This window comes from Nyctereutes procyonoides, unplaced genomic scaffold, assembly GCF_905146905.1.
Source record: "Nyctereutes procyonoides isolate TBG_1078 unplaced genomic scaffold, NYPRO_anot_genome, whole genome shotgun sequence".
Lineage (NCBI taxonomy): Eukaryota > Metazoa > Chordata > Mammalia > Carnivora > Canidae > Nyctereutes > Nyctereutes procyonoides.
Window position 1 is genome coordinate 15,200,449 of NW_026575033.1, and position 26,701 is coordinate 15,227,149.

At 36.2% G+C, this 26,701-nt stretch overlaps 1 protein-coding gene across 2 annotated transcripts in view; it reads left to right on the forward strand.

The window, feature by feature from the left end:
* Window positions 1–26,701, forward strand: part of NBEA (neurobeachin) — a 672,481-nt gene that overhangs the window by 585,495 nt on the left and 60,285 nt on the right. For both annotated transcript variants that reach the window (XM_055317362.1, XM_055317363.1), the window contains exons 46-47: window positions 5,921–6,040; window positions 17,698–17,850. In XM_055317362.1, the coding sequence (XP_055173337.1) occupies window positions 5,921–6,040; window positions 17,698–17,850 (273 nt within the window). The remainder of the gene's footprint in view (window positions 1–5,920; window positions 6,041–17,697; window positions 17,851–26,701) is intronic.

Here is a 26,701-nt window from a genome sequence, read left to right on the forward strand (position 1 = left end):
CTTTTATGCTTTTATAGGGACTCATTTAGCCAACACATCTTATGTTGTGCTGTTACAAATAGAAGTATCCCAGTCTAATAGCTTACTAAATGTTTAACCTAATGGTCCAGGGAATTGTGATTTCCTCACTCCCATCCCATGAAGTTTATGAAGTAGAAAATGCATTAAAATTCATGTCACCAAGAATTTGTCCATAAAAACAAAATACAGAGTAAGTAATTATTTGCTCTTTACCTTTCAAGTCTTTTGACCTAAAGTCATTAAACTCATTATTAGTTTCAATCATTATATGTAGTACAACAATGATAACAACTGCTTTAAAATGCTAATCAGCTACATACTTCATTTTTTTAATTAAAAATATTATTTTAGACAAACTACCAGTGAAATCACTTGTCTGAGTTACAAGACTCTGAAAAGACTGGTTCCTTGATAGCTGCCATTGAACAAATGATGAATGAACTATTATAGTGGAGTTTGAAGTTTCTTCAGATATTGACTAGTATAAAAGACACATTTTACTTGGAATGTTTTTACTTTAAATCTTACCCTGAACATATAGCATATAACATACACACAGAAGTAATTAAATCTTACTTTCTTTTACATCCTTCAGCAACCTATTCACCTGTATTCCACCTACCTCTTCAAAACTCATTTGTCAAACATTTAATCATAATCTTTAAGGAAGTTAAATAGGTTGTATAACAAAAGTTCATTTATAAATCAGTTGTTTGGAATTTGAGACTTGTAAAAGCATATTACGGATTTCTTGGAAAGCCTCCCCAAGAGCCTATGTCTTTAAAAGTGTGTATTTGTAGTGAAAAAAAATAGTAAAAACACTTTTGCAGGCATTGTAATTAAAGTAAAAGATAATGCTACTGAATAAAATAGTGTTGTTATATTTACCTCAAGTACTGATGCTTAATGACAGTGCAGACTTAGAGGAAGATGAAGCATTCTGTTTTTTAATTTTTTTTATTGTTATGTAAGTTTCAGGTATACAGCTTTATAATATGACATATGTATTCACTACAAAGTGATTACCACTCCAGGTCCAGTTACCATTCATCACCATACAGATGACCTCTTCATTCACCTCACCCACTGCCCAAACCCCTTCTCCTCTGGTAGCTGCTAGTTCTTTGTATCTACAAATTTGTTTTTGTTTTATTTTGTTTGTTCATTTGTTTTTGTTTTTGTTTTATATTCCATATGAGTGAAATCATGCAATATTTGTCTTTCTCCATGTGATTTATTTTGCTTTGTATATAATCCACTCAAGGTCCATCCAAAGTATCACAAATGGCAATATTTCATTCTTTTTTATAGCCAAGTGGTAATCCACTGTATAAATACACCACAACTTCTGTATCCATTCATCTATCACTGGATACTTAAGTTGTTTCCATATCTTGGTTATTGTAAATAATGCTATAATGAACAGATGGGTACATTTATCTTTTCAAATTAGTCTTTGTTCTTTGAATACATACCCAGAAATGGAAGAGCTGGGTTATATGGGGATTCTGTTCCTAATTTTTTGAGGAATCTCCATACAGATGAGTTTTTGACCAAAAGCCTGTTTTATAATAGGTATATGGGTTAATTATCAGAGACTTTTTGATGATTCTGAAAGGTAGTTGTGGGTTCCTTCAAAAGGAATGGGAGAAAATCAACTTCTAGGGTTAGACAATTAACAATACAAATCATGGTTTCTCCATTTCCTAGAATGTAACCCTGATTTTCTCAGATGTGAAATAAGAATAGTTACACCTATTCTGAAGGATAATCACGAGGACTGAGTTAAGTGAAATAATACAGTGTTGAGCACAGAAATAGGTGCCCGGCAGCCTTAGTTCCCTGCCCTTTCATCTTTATTATGTTTTGTTATCAGTCCAAGATATACCCCTTTACTTTGGTAAAGTAAAATAGTGCTCAAAGCACCACCTGTTACCCATGAGTAGAGTTTGTTTCAAATGAAATGAAAGGAAGGCAAAGATAAAAAGTACAGCAGAGAGGGACTTAAGAAAAGATTTTTATGAGATTACTGAGCAAATACCAGAGAAGATAGAAGAAGAGGGGCAGGGGAATGGGGTTAGGATTGCCCAGGATAGAGTTCATTGGGCTGTAATCATCGGGAGGCAGGAAAGGTTGTTGGTGTCCTTGCAAGGGAATAAAGGCTATGGTGGAATTCAGTGTACGATTGCCCCATGCAGGCCTGGCTAGCTTGGTTTTCTTGTACTAAGACAGGGTTGGAAGATATGAAGTGACCTTAGGGCAGATGTAATTAGGAGAAGGAGGTCTGCCATCAGCTGTTCATATTGCAGGACCTATCAGGAAGCTCGTAAAGCCCGACAAATGCCAGCATTTGAATTTCTGAAATCTCTGCTTCATATTTTTTCATTTGTGCATCGTCCAAACCAAAAGCTTTTCTAGTATAATGATAAATTGTCTAATATGGCAATGTACACATTGAAAATGGTTCAATCAGCATATGATAAGTAAAAAAATAGAAAAGTTCCTTAGACTTATTAATATAGTACTTAATCCTCTACGTTAGTTGGGCCTGAGTCAGATGAAAAAAGAAAAAGCCTTCCACTGTGCCTTGAAGGTGATAAGGAAACACCTAGAAAAAAGGTAATCTCCACGGTAATCAGAGCTTGAAAGATCAATACTCACTTAGAAACAAATAGGTTATCAATTTCTGTTCGTACTCTACCTCCATCACAGCTGGAGGCCTTCAGGAATAATGAGAATATATGTCAGTAATTGTAGTATGTGACCCGAAAACAGTTGTTAATCAGATCTTTTTAAAAGCTACTTAAAACTGCGAAGTGTGGAATTCTTCAGTATCCTCTGCTGTTGGTTGCCACCAGTTTCATAAATTTCATGACCAGAAATAAAAGTAATTCTTTAATTTCGGATTTCTTTTCACTATGCCTATCTCTGCTATTTTGGGCATACCTTTGTTAAGGTTTGAAGACCAGGAAGGATTTTATAATTTTGGTCGAGATAGAGATAAACCAGCTTTTAGTGGCTGATGATAAAAAGTAAGGCTTTGCATGTATAAATGGATCTTCACTCACATCTGTGTAATAGATTAAAAAATCATAGAGACAAGTGCAATCTTTCTAAATTAATCTCTGCCTATGATCTGCAGAGAGAGAGAGTGCAAAAGAAAACACGGGACATCGGTACCTGAGAATAATGAAGAAGCAGATTGTGCAGTTACAACTTTTTGGTCAAATGAGTAGTTAAGAACTGACAAAAGCTATTTTACTCTTACCCAGCCATACTTAATCTCTCAACGATACTTGTATGTTTAGGTGCATTCAAGAAACATTTATTAAACACTAACTGTGGGGGCACCTGGGTGGCTCTTTGGTTGAGTGTCTACCTTTGGCTCAGGTTGGATCCGGGGGTCCTGGGATCGAGTTCCGCATCAGGCTCCTCGCAGGGAGCCTGCTTCTCCCTCTACCTGTCTCTTCCTCTGTGTGTGTGTGTGTGTGTGTGTGTGTGTGTGTGTGTGTCATGAATAAATAAATGAAGTCTTTAAAAAATAAAAAATGAGAATAAACACTATGAACCAAGCATGGGTACTTGGTGCTACGGTTACAGAGATGGATGAGACCTAAGGCACTAAGAGTCTGGTCAGGTTGTCTGTTAGAGACTGCAGTCTAGTGTGAAACCCAGCAGTGAATAATTTACACAGTGCATAAAACTGTGAAGTGCATAAAACTGTAGTCATTTTTATAACTGTGTCAGGTGAGACACTTCAAGCTTTTCCATATTATTTAATTGTATTTAATTCCCATAATCATCCCCAAGATGGTGTCCTTCCCATTTAACATAGATGAAGGAAGGACCTGGAAGCAGGCACTTAACACAGCTACATAGGTAAGGTTAAATAACTTGCCTGAAAGAAGTTAATGGTTTGTCCCATCAAGATTCGAACTTGTATCTGTCATATTTCATTCAGTTTGCCATTGCTACTTCTAGAATGTTTTATCCCCACTTTAACTGAGTGATAAGAAATACCACATTAATATTAGGTAATTAACCTAATGTTTAATAGTAAGCTAAAACTGTGCAAAGCAGATTAATTAGAGAAGGACATCTCAAAAAAATTTTCTTCCTAACTTAATCTCAGTGATGTCTATTTGTCTTTCATACCACCTAAAATCTTAAAACAGCAATATGGGACTTCCTGGATGCATCTCTGATTTTCAGGTGAATCCATAATACAGCCCTTCTCTAAATATTGTTTTATCATTCTTCATCCTATCTCTTTAATCATGGTTTCCTGTTGTCTGATACTGAACATGAAAAATTGGTGATCTGTTACAAACTTATAACATTGATGACATCCAGCCACACTAAATTTCAGGAAGAGACTGAGGAAGATGAATGGTTGTAGCTGTTGCCCAACAGCTGGCCCCTATGGCTCATGACAACAAAAAAGTTCAAAGGGACGAAGTCATGTTTTATAGATATAAAAGAATTAATAGGGATTATATATATTAAAGAAAAATAGCTTTTCAGGAAAATGTCCTGTAGATTTCTCAGCATTATTGAACCTAGGGGTGACATGTCATTCATTCTAGACCTAAGAGAGAATTAAACCATGGAAAAGGAAATATATATTTGTCTGTGTTAGACTTGTGGTTAAGTAAGAAATCCTTGATGAGAATGAATGTTACTCAGAAGTAAATTTAATGATATCAGAAATAATGCCTCTCTCCCAACATAAAAAATACACAAAAAGCATTAAAATTCAATGGATTAGGATCATGTAATAGTTATTCTAAGGTTTCCTGCTACGGGAACATGTACTGGGTGGCAGATAGTGTGTTTCTGTGAGGTGACAGTGACAGAAAGGACTAGAGTTTATCTAGTCTTATTTGCACTTGATTTTATTTCATTCATTTCTTTGCCAAATTATACATTGAGCAACTTCTGTGTACGAGGCATTATTCTCAGTGTCGGAGATAAGACAGTGAACATGATAGATGATGGAATCTGTTTATATGGTGGGGGGAAGATAGATAAGTTACAAATCACTTATAAAACAGCGTGACAAGTGTTTCAGTGATGTATTTAGAAAGTATAGGTTGTATTTGAGTATACTGGAGAGCTTGGCAAATCAAGGAAGATATTTCAGGAGAAAAATGACACCTTGGCTGAGGCATAAAGGATAGAAAGAACTTAGCAAAGTAAGGTTGGTGAGGGAAAAGGATAAATTGGTACCAGGCAGAGGGAACATCACCTACCAAGGACAGGAAGTGAGAACAGTGTGGCACGACTTTAAAATGTGAAGAAGGGAGGGTGAGAGATAAATTTCCAGATCATTCGAGATCTTTTAAGACAAAAAAAAAAAAAGAGAGTAGTTTAGAGTTTCTCCTAAGAGCTCTGAAGAGCTACTGAGAGATTTTAAGCAGAACTTTGCATTTTAAAAAGATCATCAGACCGTGGTGTGGTACAAGTACTTTAATAGACTTTGATACGTAATCTCAGATGGCCATTCCCTACTTAATTCCACAGTGCAGTGAACAGTGCCGGAGTGATTTTCTAGTGCAGTGTTATTATATATGGCCTTAGTTATCAGAAAGAACATCTGAGTTATAAACTGATAATAATGCAGAAGCATTCATCATCAAATCACAGAGCACTAAAGCTCCATCGTCTTACGGATCAGGAGACTGGAGCCCAAGAAGCAAAATGGCCTCTGCCAAGGTTGCGGAGCGGCAGTGCCTGAGCGGCCCTTCAGGCGTGTCCTGATTCCTCAGCATAGGCATCTTTCCGGGACCTTGCACTGTTTCTACCTCACAAGGGGTTCAAAGACAGTCATATTTTACAGTGGAACAAGGCAGCTGTGTTCAGGCGGGTCAGATTCCTGATTCTTCTTCTTCTCGCTTAGGAACCTTTCACAACCTTCTTCCTCAATGCAAATGATGGAAAGTTTGACCATCCAGATCGAACCTTCTCATCGGTTGCAAGGTCTTGGAGAACTAGTCAGAGAGATACTTCTGATGTAAAGGTAGGTTCCTTTTATTTGTTGATGATAATTTAATTTCAAAATATGCTGACATCTTGATTTTTTTTAATTTAATTGGGTGTGTAAGACATTTTATGCTGCGGTTTTGTTCCATCATATTTTAAAATTATGCAGTACAACCAACCTAAAAGAAGCTAGAGGAAATAATTTTGAGCATCACAGAAAATGATTCAAAAATCATTTATTCAGTTAAGGTGTTCTCATAATTTCAAAAAATTCTATCTAATTTAGATTGAATAATCTGGAGATGGAAAGAAAAGGCCATAAATTGCCTTTCCTGCTGTTAACTCAATATTTGGCCCATTCCATGAAACACAGCAGGAATTGGATTTGACCTTAATGTGTCATATTGTTATAGCTTGCGCAGCTCTGGGTTTACGTAGCCTGGGGCAATTAATAAAGCATTAATGACAAGACCCATTTAAAATGTAGGCTTTTCTGTACAGCCTTAGCTTTTACTTGACTGTGCCTGAGGATACTATGCAACAATACACATTAGATTAAACCAACACACACACAATACCCAGGAACAGCCAGAGAGCAGAGTAATGTTGGTACTACTTAACTATTGTTAAATACAAAGATCTGTTATTCATTTATATGGGCTTTTGTTTTTTAAGAAAAGGTTGTATTTAAAATAATATACATTTGTTCTCTCATTTTTCTCATTTTTTTCTCTGATAGTGAGATATGATCAGGTTATTGCATGGGTATACATGTTACTTTCTAAGGCTTCTTTCTTCAAGGCAATTTTTTCCCTATCACTGTCACTCATATTGTTAAATGTAAAAATATTATGGTATTATTCCATTTATGGTCTTAATCCAACAAAAGGCTGTGAATTAAAGTCAAAATTATCATTTTCATAGTTATGTTTATCGCAAATATTTTTAAAGGCAATTACAATGTTACTGAATTGTAAGAAAACTAGATGAATACAACTTTGTTCTGTTCTTTTTGAAAGCAGGAAACAAACCAAATGGATCCAAGTAGTTTGTAGCTTCTCTATTTCGTTTGTTACCATCAAAGTTTGCATGAATGAATATTAATTTGTACATATGACATAGTCATATTTGGAAGTTAGATAATTTGACATACATTCTTACTATACCAGACTCATAAAGCATACAGTTTTCTCCTATCAGCCTTATTTCACTGAGGAATTAAACTCTAACATACCCATGAGCCACCATTTAAACTGACTTCCTTCCAATGAAATCAGCAAGAGAATCCATTTCTTATTTCATAACACTTTGAAAATTTACACAGAAAGTGAGGAGTCCAGCAGCTTCTAGAATTAGCCTAATATTCACAAAAAGCACTCAATAAATATTTTGTGTTTGTTTGAATTAAACATTATTGTCTATATTTTAAGGCTTTCTATCATATATAAGGTTATACATATCTTAATTCAGAGAGGTATACACACTGTATCAAGTTATTTCAAGTGAGATGCCTGCTCACCCTTATTAGACATCATCACAAAAAAGAAAATTGGCTTTTCAGCTTAATTCAAAGATCTACCCTCACAAACCCACACACAGATCAGAGTTAATCATTCTAATTTACATAAGTAGATACAGGTTTGGACTTTACTTTCTATCCTGAGAACTTTATTGATGCCTCCCATCACCAAAAATATCTCACCAAGTTACAGGTCAGTCTCTGATGATCAGTGTTCATACCAGGCTTTTCCTTCTAAAACTGCTAGGATATTTCCTACCCAGAAAGGGAGACAGAACATGAAGACTCCTAACTCTGGGAAATGAACTAGGGGTGGTGGAAGGGGAGGAGGGGAGGGGGTGGGGGTGAATGGGTGACGGGCACTGAGGGGGGCACTTGACGGGATGAGCACTGGGTGTTATTCTGTATGTTGGCAAATTAAACAATAAAAAATAAATTTATTATTAAAAAAATAAAATAAAACTGCTAGGATTTCTCCTGGAGTTTTCCTGTTCTGGAACTTTAAAAAAACACTTACGTTTTGTTACCAATTGTGTTCCTTTGGTTCCTGGGGGTCACATCATAAAGGACAAATACCAATGTGGCTGTCACTAACTGGGGTGGTTTTTATTTTTTATCCTCAAGCAGCTGTGCTGAGTATAAACAGGACCTATTCCCCGACCCCCGGACTTAATTAGTTCATAAGAAGCTCATTTCCCTAGCTTGACATTGCACGGATTTTTCCCATTTTCAGTTCTCTTTCATATTTTATGATAATCTATCTTGAATATCTTTCCACGTAGACCCTTGCTTTTTCAAGGCTGCACACATATATAATAATTTATGTAAACAATCTCCTATTTATGAATAGTTTGTCTTTCTCTCTGTTACTATTAAACACAGGGCTGCAGTAAACACCCTTGCACAGTGATCTTGATGAACTTTGTGTATATGTGTAAAGGATAATTTCTGTTAATAGCTAAATGGCTATATACATTTTTAATTTTGAAAAATATTGCCAAGTCATTATTCTCAAAGATGATAATCATTCACTCCCTAGAGCAGTATGTGAGGATGCCTCCTTCCCCACGCCCCCCTCATCACTATCATAATAAACAGTATAATTTTTGCTAATCTGGTGAGTAAAAATGGAGTTGTCTTTGTTTGGGCTTGCATGTCATTAATTGTGAGTGAAATTGAGCATTTTTCATATATTGATTGACCTGTAAACGTACTCATATCTTTCCCCTTTTTTTTTAAGTTGGGTCAAATATCTTTTTCTTACTGATATGAAAAAGATCTTTGAAATTGCATCAAGTTGCATTACAAGTATAGCTTCTCAGTCTTCTGCTTTGCTCTATTTCAAATATGTTTGTGTATGTGTCTGTATGTCTCTGTGACCAAATATATTGATCTTTCAGAATTTGAGGATTCTCACTGAAGAAGTGTTAGAGAGATTTTTTGGTAATACTGGTAGTAACTTGAAATTTTCTAAATTCATGTTTAAATATATTGATTAAAACACGTATTTTTTTCCGCTAAAATAATACTTGATTTAACAGGGAAGAGTATGTTACCAAGAGTAATAATAGTTTTGCTAACTGGGTGTTAAAACCTAAGCTTTTGATTTCTTATCCCTAAGCTGTTGAATAAAGCACTGGATATAATTTTAAGGAAATGCATTTCCATTTGTGAAGAAAAGTTTATCTGCAATATCTAGTAACTTAGATATTCATCTAAAAAAGAACTAGAATAGAGTAGAAGGTTTCATTCTGTCTCTACTAACATCAGTCTCTTCTTACAGTAATGCATACAAGCTGGGCAGAGATGGAGTGTTGGTGAAGTGACCTTTCAGGAGCCAGGTCCCCTCTGTTAAGTCAGACTAGTTAGTTTTTACTTTTTTTTTTTTTTTTTTTTGTATTTTTCTTCCCTAGCATAGTCTTGGTAACAGTGACATTCAACTTACTGAAGTTCTTACACTAAGATTCCTTAATGCCTTCAAAAGTTGTTATATGACTTTTGAATAGCTATGGAGATGTCAGAGAAGGTAGCTGTGACAAAATGTCATTAAGGTGACATAGTGTAAATTAATACAGTTAATGGAGGTGCTCACCACTGACTCATTGACCCATTATGAGCTCTTGTGGAATTAACGAATGCCAGGGCATCAATCTTTTGAAAAAAAAGGAAGAAAAGAAATGGCAGCTTTAAAACCTTTCAGTGAATTATATTAGAAAAGTGAAAACGTCTGTGTTGGATTTGATTTCACTAGGAAGCCATAAAATGGTGCGCTTTCTCAGGAAAATATATTAAACCGAAATGTCAGATTTGATGCAATAGGTATACAATTATCATAGTGTTAATAGTGGTCTTCTATCACTCTAAGACATATTTTCAAGTCCAATTTCTCAGCAGCTTGAACTTGTCAGAAGCTTGTAAATTAGAAATTGTGTTTGAGGATATTTTCTTATTATTGACAGAATGCATATAACACTATTAACTGTACCATGGGGTTTCAGTAGAGCTGTTAAAATAAACCAGAAATCACATTTACAGACACAAAATGCCTGTTATAATATTCATCTTGCCATTTCTTTGATAGTATTTGATGTCTTTCTGCACTGTTTTTCATTTAGGAAACCCTAAACTACTTAACTACTTGGGCTCTTTCCTTAAAGAGAATGATTAACAGAGATCTATCAAAGGGAAGAGAGTAATAAGCAGGAGAGCTGTTATCCAAAGTAGGCAAGTTGGTGCCTAAAGTACCTCTGAAGGAGCACACTTGGAAGAGTTCATGCTTTCTGAGTGGTTCTCAAGTTTTCAGACGTGCTTTTTTTTTTTTCCTGTCATTTACTTGATAGTCTTTAGAACAGCCCTGTGAGATAGCTATCATTATTCTTGTTTTTGTAAAGAAGATTCCCAGATATTAAATGGCCTGCCTGAGTTCACATAGTAGGTAAGGAGGAAGCCAAGGTCTATTAGCACCAAGGTCTTTTAAGTTACGTGTAGTGCTTATTCATTGGCGGCATGCTGCTTTAATTCTTCTGCATGATCGTATAGTCATATCCAGCCACTTTGACTAGTTTGGAATAATTGATCCATCAAGTTTTACTTTAGTCATTTATTGCTGTGTAACAAACCACCACAAACCTTGTGGCTTAAAAAAAATAGCCACTTATATTCCTAGATTTCTGCAATCAGAGTAGGGTTCATCAGGTACAGTGTCTCTGATCCATCTGGGGTCAACTGAGGTGGCCTGTCTGGATCTGGAGGATTCAAGATGACCTTACTCACTTATCTGTTGCCCTAACAAGGATGGCTGGAACTTCTGGGGCCTGGCTGGTCCTCTCTTTCTCTATATAGTCTTTCTAAGAAAATCACACCTTTTTTCATGGTGGCTTGCTATCAAGAGGATAAAAAATGAGGGGGGACCTGCAAGTTCCAGAGACAGATGATGGTGATAGTTGCACAACACTGTGAATATGCTTAATGCCACTGAACTGTACATTAAGTGGTTAAAATGGCAAATTTCATATATATTTAGCTATAATAAAAATTTATGGGGGAGGGACAAAAAGGGGGAGGAGGGGAAAAATTATTAAATAGTCTAAGAGAGGTGAGGAACTTTTCTAAAATGTAGTGAAATATATCTACCATTTCCTACCCAATTCTTATGAAACCCAAAGCAGGAAATTATGGAAAAGCATCTGTTACTCTTTACTGAACTGTCCCCCCTCTACCAACTGTTAGATAAAAGGAGAGGAGGCATCTATGTATTTGGAATAAATTGCCACTGAAACATCAAAAAAAAAAAAAAAAAAAAACAAGTCAAAACAAGTCACGGGGCCAGCCCAAATTAAGGAAGGGGAGAAATGAACTCTACTTCCTGTTGAGATGAACAGCAAAGTCACATTGCAAAAGGACATGGAGGTTAGAGGGATTTTTTATGGCGCTCTTTGGAAATAGTCTGCTAAAGTCCTCTCTCTGATCACAATTCACATTCCTCCTAGATGCAAAATATACTCAACTTGCTAGCCACATTATAGCATCAGGATCAAAATCTAATATCTCATGGTCTGTATCAGGTCCAGATACAGAAACAATGCAGAAATTTCTAATTTGAATACCTGGAAACTAGAGAGACAAGTTATCTGTCCCATGTACACTCACCATATGGTGGTAAGCCAGAAACAGGTAAACCTCAACAGATTCTATTCCAAAGGAGGGGATGTGGAACATACAGAGCAGTGGCTAGTTCATGGCAGTTGCAGCCAGGCACATGTTGCCAGTTTCCTGGACTCTGGGTACAGGTCCTCTGGGACCTTGACTTTGTTCTCTGAATCAGCTTTCTTTTCCATAAGAAATCACCCATGTTTGCACTTGGGTGATTTTCTCTAAATGCTTCCTGATCGTAGAAAGTTGGGGCAGAGGCATCTTTTAACTGCTTTAAAATAAAATGGGCTTTCTATGTATCAGATTATAGTTCATTGTGAGAAAAAAAAAAAAACTTGCACCCAAAAATCCTTTTGAGATAGGATCCTCATGGCTGTAAGTTAAGATGCTGTTTATAATGCCCTTAAGTTTCTTAAAATCCCTTTGTGTAGCTGAATGGGTCTACAAACCTTAAATGTTTCTGAGCACTTATAAAGGGGCTTATAGTCATGCCCTTTACCCTCTGGCCACATTTGATTTGTACCACCTTGGAATCTCTCCCTCTCTTAAAAAAATAAAAGATTCTCTATCTCCCTCACCTCACCTCTCCCCCTGCCCACTCCAAAAAAAAAACAAAAACAAAACAAAACAAAACAAACCCCCCCACACACACACACAGCAACTATTTATTTGTTGACAGTTACACACTTGGAGTTAAAGCCAGCAAAGACCACTCAAGGCTGAGCTGTGTGGTGACAGCTGGAGGGGTGTGGCTGAGCGAGAGAACCCAGCATGGCTTTCTTTACTCAGGTGTTTTGTGTAGCCTCGGAGCTAGTCAGGATAGCTAGGGACTGTCCTGACATGTCTGTCTCTTTCCCCGATCATCCCAGCATGGGCAACCCAGGTAGCTCAGTGGTTTAAAGCCGCCTTCAGCCAGGGCATGATCCTGTGGAGACCCAGGATTGAGTCCCATGTCGGGCTCCCTGCATGGAGCCTGCTTCTCCCTCTGCCTGTGTCTCTGCCTCTCTCTCTCTCTCTCTCTCTCTCCCTCTGCCTGTGTCTGCCTTTCTCTCTCTCTCTCTCTCTCTGTCTCTCATGAATAAATAAATAAAATCTTTAAAAAAAAAAGTCAGCCAAGATAGCAGAAAGAAGAATCAAATTAAAAAAAAAAAAAAACGTTTAATCATCTGAACTATCTACACAGGTATTCCTTCAAACAGAAACATCCGAAGTGACAGTTTTGTTACTGGTTTACAGGGTATGCTTCGGTAGTGGGTAACTCAGCAGCAATATTTTTGATCTGCATCAAAAAAAGTTGATTGAATAGCTTCTAAAAGGTATTTTGCAGACAGCTGCTAAATGCATTGTTTTACACATTATCACCATTTAATCCTCAACATCTACCCAGTGAATTCATTGCTATCATCATCACAATTTTGCATATGAAGAAATTGATTTTTTTTCAAAAGGTTAAGAAACTTGTCCAAGCTGGCAAGATGTCCAGATTTAAACTAGGATCTGTGATTCTGATGCACATAAAGTAGCACTTCCTGGTAGAAGGGATAATCCCCAAACTGCCTATCTGCTCTGTCTCCCTCTTACCTTCAACTCACTGCTTGCCCTAAAGACCTCTGCTTAAACTGACACAACTTGAAAATGATGGCCTGCAATATTGTTTTTATCACTGTTTCATGCCTGAAATTCAGGAGATGGTAAACACACAGCAATAATTGATTTTTTTGTATCTCACACGTTTGCATTGAGCATCTTTTATGTGCTAGGCACCATTCCTAGCAAGTGAGTGGTGTGAACCAGTGAGCAAAATAGACAATGACTCCTACTGTCATGAGATTTCCAGTGTAGTAGGACACAGGAGCCTAATATATAAAAGAAGAAAATTATAATTGCTATGCGGAAAATCAAAATAGGATAAAATCATATAGAATGACTGGGTTGCTACTTCAGAAGGCAAAATAGAGAATATATAACAGTAGAGACCTTGGATTTATTTTTTTTATTTTTTTTAAATTTTTATTTATTTTATGATAGTCACAGAGAGAGAGAGAGAGGCAGAGACAGAAGCAGGCTCCATGCACCGGGAGCCCGACGTGGGATTCGATCCGGGGTCTCCAGGATCGCGCCCTGGGCCAAAGGCAGGTGCTAAACCGCTGCGCCACCCAGGGATCCCGAGACCTTGGATTTAAAGTGACTGATTTTGATTTAGGGCATTACCACCTATTTCTAGCATAGTCATTAACAAATTACTTACCTTCTCTTTGCCTCAGTATTCATGTCTAGAAAGTGGGTAGAATGGGAATACCCTCCTCATGAAATTTTTCTGAAGATTAAGAAAAAAAGATATAAAGCACTTAGGACAGTGCTAACACATAGTATAAGATACAAGTAAATTCTATCTTCTGTTGTAAGATTGAACGAGCAGAAATAACATTTCAGCTGACACAGATACAGTTACTGTCCTCTTCTTGGACGTCACAGTTGAATCTCAGAGATGAAACTCTCTTCATTGGCTCTATCCAGTCTTGAGGCATTCTTCCAACCATCTGCTTATTGCCCCAGAAGATTTCTAGTGATATTAAAATAACTTTGCCTAGTATCTTCAATAGCTTAGTATTTAATGAGTGCCTGCTGCATACAAAGTATAACACCAAGAGCTATGAGGGATTCAACAAAATAAGATGAACCTCACAAAGTAAGGCTTGAAAATCTGCCTTTGTCCAAAACGTTATTAATACAAAACCCTAGGGCTTTGTTGTCTTTGTGAATCTAATTTAATGACATTCAGAAAAATACTATTATAGTGGTAAGTAGGTTAATAATAACCACATAGTTTATGTGCCTCTATACCAAAGGAAAAAATGGAAAATAATATATTTTTTATATATTGAAAACATTATAGAGCACCAAAGCAGTTGAAGATAAATTAAGACTCTGAGCTGTTTAAACAAAAAAATAAATCTTTGTTGCTGTATCCATGTGGGTATATCTGTCCTCCAGGAAGCTTAGATAGTCCAGTTCTAGAGATGAGACATGAACACAAATAACCTTTGAAAGGCAGTAAGGGAAATCCCTGACTTATGTGAGTCTATGACATATAAATCACCGTCCACAAGGAGCGACTGCATGAGCTTACATTCTTTCCCCCCGCTTCTGGACCATTTGCAGTGCTGTTGTTGTGCTCTGCCACATAAAGGATGGGTAATGTGCAAATAACCATATTCTTTACCTTTCTCTACACCTTTTACTAATTGTCTTGTGTGTTCCCAAACTGCACAGTAATATCAAAAGAAAACTATAAGTTTTATCTTAATACATTGAAATAATAAGTTAATAATTATTGTCTCGGTCAGCTTAGGCAGCTGTATTTTACCATAAATTAGGGAACTTATAAACAACAAAAATTTATTTCCCACAGTTGTAGAGGCTGGAAATCCAAAACTGAGGTGCCGCAATAGTCAGGTTCAGTGTCTGGTGAGTGTCTATGTCCTGGCACAGGGGGCCATTGTCTTGCTGAGTCTCACATGGCTCCTCAGGGCTCCTATAAGGACACTAATCCCACTCATGATGGCTCCACCCTCTTGACCTAATCTAATTCTAATTACCTTCCAGAGACTCCTCCTCCTAATACCATCACAGAGGATAGAGTTTCAACATTTGAATTTTTGAGGGACAGAAATGTCAGATCATAACAATTATGGACTTCTGATGTGTACAAATCAATGAGAATAGCAATGATGCTTCACTTCTACCTTCTGATCAGCGATCATACACCTTTACCAAATTGTTCCTTCAAAGCAATATAATATACACCACCGTGCTCATTCAGTCCAGAAATCAGCTCATTATGGTTACTGCTGATAGAATACTTCTGAAGCAGTCTTCAGCTCCTGTCTTGCCCACCAACTAAACTGTATCACGATTTGCAAATAAGGATGTTTGTTCATCTACTGGTTTTTATTTCAGCCCCTTCTGAATTTTCCCTTTTGCATACAGGTCACTGAAAATTTACACAAGTTTCTATTAATCTCACCATAATTTTCCTTTCCTACAATCTCTTGTGGCCTCGATGCCTTGTACATAGTTTGTTGTTAGTGGATGCATCACACAGTGTGAGCCACTTAATTCCCTCTCTTCTTTGCACACCCATCCTCTCCTCTGTCACAGGCTACCCTCCCTGCTAAAGTCCCACAACATGTCCCCTTACCACAGCTCACACCTGCCTTCCTCCTGTTCCCCTTGCTGCTTCCAGTTCCCCTTCTCGCTGCATATACATAGACACCCCGTCTCTCTTCTCTCCAGCCCATCCTTTATTTTAACACCTAATTTCTTGTTGTAAAACAAATATGCCCAATAATACAAAATCCAAATAGCTTAGCTTGGCGTAAAGCTTCCTTCATCACCGGGCTCCATATAACTCTCAGCAGCCCACCTCCCATCTCCCTCATCCTGACCTGTATCCTCCAGTATATCTATACTCCACTGTTCGTCCTTATCACTTCTTGATAATACTTTCTGATGATCCTCCTGCCGCTTCCCCCTGCCTTTATCTTAGCTGTAGTGAATTCAAATGTCTGGTTTCCAGTGAACTCTTTCCACACTTGCCTTGAGTTCTCTGCCTTCTCCCCTGTGCTCCCTCGTCCTTGGTTTATACTTCCTTCAAGCTATTATTATTGTGTATTATAACCATCTGTTTGTGCATTTACCCTGTAGACAAGATTATAAATTACTTGAAATAAAACCATGTCTTGTTCATTTTTTTTCTTTCTTTGTACCTGTCGCAGTGCCCCATACTCAAATTTTATTATGTTTTACTTTTCTTATGGTTCACATTTATCATCATCAGAATGGATAATAATCAAATTCTCACAGAGCATTACTAAGATAAACACCCACTTATGCTATAACAGACAAATGTTGGTTTTAGCAGGAGAACCCAGGTTTTGTGTATGCTTTTCTTTGAAAGTTAGTAATTTGATTTATCTGAAGGCATTAGTGTTTGGTGTTTTTTGTTTCGCTTTGTTTTTTAATTTTTCTGTGGATCCCTAGAGAAGACCACAGCAGGAGTTGAATTTCAGGCACTACATTATCAGTGTTGATCATGTTACACAAATAAATGTCCTTTCACTTTCACAATACAAAGTTAATTTAACCCTCATCTTGATATTTGAAAAGATAATTTTTTAAATCATTGTATAGATGGTATACATAAAAATTATAATGGTTTTTGTCTTCATTTTCTCCCTTGCATAAAAAAAGGATCATAAAAGCAGTTCTTTTGTATATCAGATTTATTCTACAGAAGCATAAGCCTCATGTTAGACATTGTGCATCAAACACAAGTTTGCCTTGAATCAAGTTGTTTATGCCATCTTTATATACATGTAACACAGGTTGTCTTTGCATCCAATTTATTAAGAACCATTCCATTCAGGTACCATGTGTTACCTATTTAAAACTTACTGTCACGTTTTATATAATCTTTTCATCGTGCTTAGTGATAGTACAGAAGTAATTAATTTTGCCAAATTATGAAATAAAACTATTAATCTTTTATAAAAATCATGTAGCATAATTGCTAATGTGATCAAAAGGAAGAGTAGAAGCTATTACATGATTTTTAACCACTACTGGCAACAACTTTTTTTTTAAGTTGGATAGTTCCTTAATATTCAGAAAAGGTTGTTGAGCACGAGAGACTTGTAGATACAGCTCTACATATTTGTTTAATAATGATATTGTGAACTACTGTTGATCCTCTAACCCATTTCTCTAAACCAATTATGGCAATATAAGATTGAAAGTCTTATAAATTATCAAATAAAATGTTCAAGAAAGGTATTTGTCTTCTCTTTCCTTCTCTCTTTTTCTTTCTCTTATGTAAAGAAAATAAATTGGAGAATAGAATTAGATAATAAAGAATTTAAGTAAAGAAATTGTTTAATTCAGTTTATAGTTAACAAGTTACAATAGTTTTATTCAGCCCATTTTTAAAGTGGTTTAATACACCATGTTTTTATTCCTGACAGGAACTAATTCCAGAGTTCTATTACCTACCAGAGATGTTTGTCAATAGTAATGGATACAATCTCGGAGTCAGAGAAGATGAAGTTGTAGTAAATGATGTTGGTCTTCCCCCTTGGGCAAAAAAACCTGAAGACTTTGTACGGATCAACAGGATGGTAAGAGATTCTGTTTTTGCTTGAGTAGTCTTCAGGAAGTAAAAATATTCTGTTGTTTTCTTTTGTTTCCAACTATTAACAAATAGCCATTTAACATCCATAAATACAAGTTAAAAATTTAAGAAAAAATAAGCCAAGCATTCTACTATTGTCTTTTGACATCTTTCTTTATTGTGAAGTGGATTTTTCTTTCATGAAGACTAATAAAGGAATGGTAATTCAGTTATATTTGCTCCCTTAGGAGAAGACAATCAGATGAGCATCTGTTGAGATATTCTAAAATGCTTGAAATAAATGTCCATTTCTTATTTTTGTCTACTGGCTAAATCTCTACTCTTTTTTCACTCATAAAATATTCAAAACAAAATAATTTATATTTAGAACATATTTGCATGCAGGAACTCCTAAGCCATGAGACATACCTTAAAATATACTTGTGGGGACCTGGGTGGCTCAGTCAGTTTAGGAGCTGACTCTTGATTTTGGCTCAGGTCATGATCTCAGGGTTCTGAGATTGAGTCCTTTGTTGGGCTTCTGTGCTGAACATGGAGCCTGCTTAAGGTTCTCTCTCTCCCTCTCCCCTACCCTTCACCATCCCCACTTACGTGCTCTTGCATGCACACAAGAGCGCGCTCTCTGTTTCTCAAAAAAATATTTATGTATATATAATATATTTGTCTTTAAGAAAACACCCATCTAGTAAACATTCTTACATTAAAAAATGTCATTACTTTTTAAATCTGTATGACATATCTGAGTGTTCAGATAAAAAATGTGTAAATAGAATGTTTGCATGTGGAAATTTTATAGATTTTGATATATTTTTATTCATATTTAAGATTTTATGAGTAAGGTTTTTATTCAATATGGTTATGGTATATGGCAATGAACCACTTTGCCAAACAACTTCCTAGGATACTATTATTCTTAGTAAATTGAGGAATTATATCAAGAAATCCAGTGGCTAAAAATACAGTTTTAACTATTTCACTAACTCCCAATTTTTTCCAGCTGTCTTATAAATGTATTTTATTTTGTTTTTACACTGTATGTATTTGAATCAGAATCCAAAGTCCACATTTGCAATGGAGCTCACCTTAGTCCATTTTTTTGGTAAGACTTACATAATTGACATATGTCACATAGATAGATTTCACATACCATACAGTTCACTCATGTAAAGTAAAAAAAAAATGGATTTTAATTTATCCACAGAGTTGTACAACCATTACCACAATCAATTATGAATATTTTTATCACCCCATAAAGAAACCCAGTACCTTCAGCATCTTCCACAATTTTCCCTAGCCAGCCCTAGGCAACTAACCTTTTGTGTCTCTATATATTTATTCTGGACATTTCACATAAACAGGATCATATAATATGTGGTTGCTCCCTCTACTCCCTGATTGTGTGTGTGTGTGTGTGTGTGTGTGTGTGTGTGTTTGGATTTCACTGTCAGTCTCATGTTCCCTTCAATTTTGGAACTATATTTTCTGTCTCTCAGAAATACTTTACTTTTAATATATTTTATTTTAAAGCTGTTGCTGATGTGGTCGGCCTGTGCTTAAAAGAACTGTATATGTAATCTGCAAACTGGTCTCCCCCTTTTGAAGGAGTGTCATATATTCCATGACTTGTAGGTATTATTTCTCTCACCTTTTAATCTATAAATTGGTACTTCCAAATAAGTGGAGTTTTATCATACTATCTCCTTATAATCTGAATAACAGATTTCTTCAATTTATATTTTTTAATGTGAAGGGTTTATACTTAAGTAATGCAATTACACTTCTAAAATCTCTACTTATTTTTAGATTTGGTCATCCATTTCCATACGACCCTTACATATTTGAGTGCTGGCTATACTATCAATGTAAGGATACCAAATCTACAAATTCAACCCTAGAAACCTGCCACATATCAGTAGCTCTCAGTCACATCATCACGCTGTACGTTCGTAGCGCCCAGAACTGTGCCTGACAAAATGATTGGTCAGTAAATATCTGCTGAGTGAATGAATGAATCACAGAGGGATAATAATCACAATGATTTTAACATGTTGTCTAGTTATGTCCAAACTAGTTAAACTGAATTCTATCTCTGAAACTAATTAAAAATAAATAAATAAAATGAATGAATCCTACACTCAGGCAAAAAAGGAACCAAAATTGTTGGACTAGATTTTTCTCTTATTCATGCTGTTGTACCCAAATGATTAAACAGAAGTTTTCATGTGGGTGCTAATAATAAATACTATATTGGAAAGAGTATGACTTAGAGTTTAGTAATTTCCTTGAACCTGGGTTCTGCCATTTACTAGCTTCATTGCCCTGGGTAAATTGTGGAGCATCTCTGGTCCTCACATTTCTCATATTTTAAATCATTATCATAAAATTCATTTGCTTTCAGTGTACAACTTAATGATTTTTAGTAAATTTATAGAGTTGTGTGACAGCCACCACAATCTAATTTTCCAAAATTTCCATCATCCCAGAAAGATCACATGCCCATTTGCATCCTCAGTCAACCTACACCTACCTCAGTCCCTACGCCCACCTCCATCCTCAGGCAACCACTAATCTACTTTCTATCTCCACAGGTTTTCCTTTTCTGGGCGTTTTATATAAATAGAACTGAATGATGTGTGTTCTTTAGTATGTGTATTCTTTCACTTAGCATACTTTTGGGGATTAATCCTTGTTGTAGCATGTATCAGCACTTTGCTCTTCTTCCTAATACTATTCCATGTATGGATATGCCATGTTTTTTTGATCCATTTTATCAGTTGGGTTTCCACTCCTTGGCTTATAAATAATGCTGCTACGAATACTCACATACAAGTCTCTATGTGGACATATGTTTTCATTGCTTTGGGGCATATACCTACAGTAGAATTGTTGAGTAATGGTAAATTTATGTTTAACTTTTTAAGAAACTACCTATTTTGCAAAGTGATTATACCTTCTTATATTCCTACTAAGGATGACTCTTTCAGTTCCTTTATATTTTCACCAACACTTGTCATTGCCTGGTTGTTGTTTTTTTATTATAACCATTCTGGTGGATATGAACTAAAATCTCATTATAGTTTAGTTTCCATTTTTCTAGTGACTAATGATGTTGAGTGTCTCTTCATATGCTTTTTATGCTAGAACATTTTTACATATATTTTAAAAAAACATTAAGTAGTGATTTGTTATAGATACAACCTTTGTGTTCCTCATTAATGAAAGAAGTTCATGTGCCCCTAGAATTAGTAATTTCATTAATGATATGCCTTTTTCAATAAAAAGAAAAGGCAGTTGTGCTCCTAAAAGCAAATCCCCAAGATAGCATCATACACAGAATTTATTGAATATAAGAAAAGATAATTATTATGGTTAAGAAACCATCAGATAATTAGTATTATATAAACTGAATAACCAAGATCATACACACTTGACTAAATTTGCAGAAAAATCACAAGGCTTCATTCATCTAATAGGATGGATAGTAATATAATACAACTAAATAAGCATTCCAGATAAAGGAAGTTTCTAGATTTTTATCTAAATGAAAACTTTTTTGGAGATTTCTTATTTTTCTAAACTTTATCACTACTTGGTTCCCTATCCTCTTATACAAAAGAGGAAGCTTCTCTTTATTATCATGGGTATCCATTATTATTCTATGAAGGATACATTCTATATTCTTTTTCTGTTTCCTTCTTGAAATTGTCCACCATCAGCACACTTCCTTTTATAGCCATAGTAATTAGAATTTGTTGTTTAAAATCCCCTCTAGTCTATAAAACCAGTGAACCAAATGTATCAAATGATAAATATGAGTCAGTCAAGTGCTAATTGGGGCCCTGAGGAAAATGTAAACTTTGTACCTTTGGTAGAGTGACTGTATCTTCTGCTTCAGGTCTCATTGGTCACTGTCTGATACCTTCCAGTTTAGAAGTGAAATACTGAAACATGAAGTGACAAAATTCTACCTTTAGTAAGTGGAATGTTACTATAGACCATAGCCAGTTTATACGTAACCGTCCTTACAGCTATATGGCTTTCCTAGTACATCCTCCTTAGTTCTCTGAGGTAGCTGCTTACATTTTTTTTCTCTACTGTCCTCATTCCAAGACTTACTGTTTGCATCTGCTACTGATCAGGATATATATACCCTAATGTTGGTCAACTCACCCCCCACCCCAATCATGGTCCTCAGGCATCCCAATATGAGGGTCAACCAAGATACAATAATGTCAGTGATAGTCCATATAACCTATGGCATTTTTGAGTGTTTATTCTTTGTCAGTTACTATGCTAGAGCTTTAGGCACAGTATTCTTTGAATCCTCAAAAGTCTTTTAGGAATTATCCTGAAACCCAGGGAGGTAAATCACCTTCCCAGATATCACCTACTTACCAAAGTGGCAGTGTTCTTATCCAATGTCCAGGATATAATAGTGATTTAAGGAACGTGGAGAAGGGAGAGGAGAGGGAAGGGAATCATGTCTTCTAACAGAAAGCCAGTACCTTGCAGTCAGTGGAGGAAAAGAAAGGAACAAGTGGGAATTGACTCAGAAGAATGTTCCAACCCCAAAGGCCATGCAGACCTGACTTTCTGGGATCCCATTTCTACCTCTTTCTCCCCCAGCCCTTACCCTGAAGACTCTCTTCCAAGCTGGTAAGACCTCTGCATAGAAGTAAGAAGTCCTAGGTCCCACTGCATAGCAGTTGTGAGAAGAAGGCTATCCTTTAACTCTGCAGATGGTGGAAAGGTACACTTCAGAGTTGCACACAGGATTTTAGAGCTAGGACAGACCTTTATTTGAGTAAGGAGACTGAAGCCCAAAAATCCAAGTGGCTCACCCAAGGTCTTAACCCAGTGCTTTTTCTAATGCCATGCCTGGCATTGCAAATTGGACTCAATGTAATATCCCCTAGACACATTGATAGGCTCTAAAACTTTACCTGCAATTTGAATTAAAGGTGGCTTTATAGGGACACCTGAATGGCTCAGTGGTTGGATGTCTACCTTTGGCTCAGGTCGTAATCCCAGGGTCCTGGGATCAAGTGCTGCATCAGGCTCCCCTCAGGGAGCCTGCTTCTCCCTCAGCCTATGTCTCTGCTTCTCTCTGTGTGTCTCTCATGAATAAATAAATCAATAAAATCTTTTAAAAAATAAAATTAAATTAATGTGGCTTTATAGATTGACTTGAGAACCAAAGCCAATTAGACTAATGCTGTTTTCAAAATACCACAAGGAACTTAGGAACAGTTATCTGTAAACTATTAATATCTATTCGTGAATGACCCCCAAACACCTAATTTTGACTGAGACTTATAATTGAGTTTTAAGTTATCTGAGTTGTTCATATGATCACCACATAAGATTTTTAAAAATCTATTTTCCTTAGAAATACTTGATTCTCACCAAATGGTTTCATATCATTTAGATCTTAAGAGAATTTAGCAGACTGTTCATTGAACGATACAGCCTGAGAAATGATTCTGACACTCTAAAGACAAGTTAAACTCTAAAATAGAATAAAATAGATTTTCCCTGTTACTTTAAGAAAGAAATAAAATTCATAAATACAAATTTTCAGCGGGAAATTATAATTATTCAGAGTACTTCTATTGCATATAAATAAAATACAAGAAATCATTTACTATCAGATAACATAATTAATTACCTGACTTCTGTTTACATACCTCTTATATCTTGTCTTTCTGTCAGCTTAAGTGCTGCTGAACAAACTTTAAGACAAAATGCAGTTCTTCTTTAAAGTAAATCTCACTGTTTACTATCAATGTAAATACATATATATCGAGTCAAGTGTGTCATTAAGCCAAGTACCTATAGCGTACTAAGAACCATAAAGATTGCATATAATATGTTAAATTAACTGTCCCTCAAAGATTTGCTCTCACATATTCAAAAGAATTAAGTTTTATAACTGACAGAAACATAAGGAATAAATATGTGTGCATTTCTGAAGATATCATAAAACATTTTCAGAAATGCATAGTACTTATTTGTAGCTCTTTTTTTAATTGAGGTGTAATTGGCATATAACATATTGTTTTTATATATTATATATTTCATTTTATTATAGTAACAAGTTCCAACTTGTTTTTGTGAAGAAATGAAAGAAGCAAGGCACTCTTGTCTTCTAGGCATTAAAGAGGTAGGACTTTAACAAAACCCTACTCCACGGAGTGAGAGGCTCTACACAAAAATCTGTATATTTGGGTAAAATCCAACTGCCCCAGTCTTGGTTCTCTGCAGCACCAGGATGCAATGCCAGGTGAAATCGGCCATATGTAGGAAGTGCCTGCTGGCACAGAATAGGTGGCTTGCAAAGTGTTTATTCTTCCTGTCTTCTTTTTCTGTCTTTTCCTTGAAGGAACCCTACAGAACAGGAAGGGAAAGTTGTCATGGTATCAACAAGGTTCTACATCTGGAGCTGCAATTCTAGGCTGCATGAGCATTAGAGCTAATGGGGCAGTGGGTGAGTGCTGCCACTGAGAACAGTGCTAGGCAGCAGAGCACTCAAAGGACATCTTATGAAAAGTAGCTGTGTGTCTCCTGTACTGCTTTCCTTAGCTCACAGTGGTCCTTCTCAGTACCCTGATCATACTTTCCTTTGCTCCAACTTCTGGTCAGTTTTCCCGTCATCCTGATGGGAAACGATCACCCTGTTGTCATGCAGAAATAATGTCAGGCATCTGTGTTAACACTAGGAAATGTAATCAATCATGTACATCTCTCTTTCCCTTTTTTTTTCTACTGAAAGAATAGTTATTTAATGAATATGCCTCTAATACACAAAGCCTGAGTAGTAACAGAAAATATAGAAAGGTTTAAATTTTCCACAAATTTCATGAGTACAGCCTTCATTCTTTTATATTGTTTCGTAACATTAAAAGTTTCTAACTTTGTACCAGCTGAGTAGCTCACACAGGATTTAGTTCTTAGGAAATAGGTTTAGAGAAAATGTGCTCTAGAATATTTATAATTTGTGCTGGGATTATCTTCCGTTATTTGAAGGGGTTCTTTGTAATGAGCCTAAAGTATAAAATGAAAATATCATATGTCTCAAAGAAATAACATTCACAGTGGTCAAAAATGTTCATCTCTTTGTATGGATTAGTATTCTGTATCCTTGAGCATTCCCTCCTTCTTCTTTCAAGCTGTCATTAAGAAATTCAAGGCAAAGAAGACAAAAGTAATTTACAAAAAGGGATGATACCATTGGTTATAAATCAGTTTTATTATCCCATGGCAGCAACTGAAAAGGTATTTTGATACATTTGTAGGAACTTGTGTATGTCTACAACCTAATTTCCTTCTCTGATTTTTAAAAAATGAGAGTACTTTGATTTTTAAACATGAATTTTTTTTAGTTAATTGGTTTTCTAGTTGTTGGAAATAATATATATAATTAAGTACCATTGTTTATACTTTGTAAATACAGTGACAAGGATTGTGTTTTACTGAAGAACTGTGAAACTCAAAATTTGGTCTCATTAGAAAACCTGGAAAAGCGATATGGACACGTTGGATAGACATTTAAATAAATTTTAAGTGCATTGAGTTCATACATCAAGAATTGGTTTAATTTACCCACACCCAGCTAGGCTGATTATAACCGACTCACTCATGAAACATTAATAAAGCACTGTGTTCACTTCTAACATGATTAGAATCTGACCTCTCCACAAAGGACAGAAATAGAAAGTATCTCTGATAACATTACCCTAATGCTGGGTTCATCAATCATAATCTGCCCTTTTTTAAACTTTGTTTTAGAAAAAGGCCTTTCACGGATGTGCACTGATAATCTCATCCGGCGCTCAGCCCAGCATAGGTACTCCTGGACCAAATGTAGAACATTCTCCGTCTGTGGAGCAGAGCGCAGTGCCCGAGGCAGAGAAAGCAGAACTGATTGTGGTTTGCTTTTACTGCATTACATCCTTTGCAAGATTTTCATATTTGAAAGAAAAAGGCTCTTTCTGATAGATAACAATTTGCACTTGAGGTATGCTTTTATACTACAAAGCACCCTGCTCTAAAAGAAGTTTCAGGAAATGAGACTCGTGGAAGTAATTTATAGCAGACTCAGAATACTGAGAAAAGTATTTTGTGTTTAACCGCCTGTTCTGCCACCTGTTAGCTGTGACACCTTGGACAACTAATCTCATAGAGTTTCAAGGTCCTCCTTATCTCTGAAACTGGGGGTTTGTTTATTCCATAAATCTTTGAGCCAGCTCTGAGTAAAGCATTATGGAAAACACAAAGAATTAGATATGGATCCCACTTGGAAGAAAGCTAACGTAGAGAAATTCCTTCTTTCCTCCTATTCATTGAGGGCCTGTTACAAAGTTCCGACTGCTCTGGGCTCTGAAAACACAAGCATGAGCACCACAGTGAATGGCCCTCAGGAGGTCACACTCCAGTTAGGAACATTGACAAGTAAACATCAGTCACAGCAAATGCCGATAGATGCTCTGATCCATGCGTTCAACAGGTAGTTACTGAATGTCCTGGGTGCTGTTTTATCTGTTTGGAGTGAAACAGACAAAGATCCCTGCCCTCATACAGCTTACTTTTGATCAAAGGGAAACAGACCGTAAAATAGAAAATAAATAAGTAAAATATGTAACATGTTATAAAATAATCAATACTACGGAAGAAAGTAGTAAAAGATAAGGGGATCGGGAATATAGGGTAGAAAGTCAGGATCCCCTCATCGTGAAAGTAATATTTGCTTTAGACTGGAAGGAGATGAGAGAGTGAACCAAGTGGCTGTCTTGTGGAAAGACTTTCTGCAGCAGAAGGACCATCTGGAGCAAATGCCC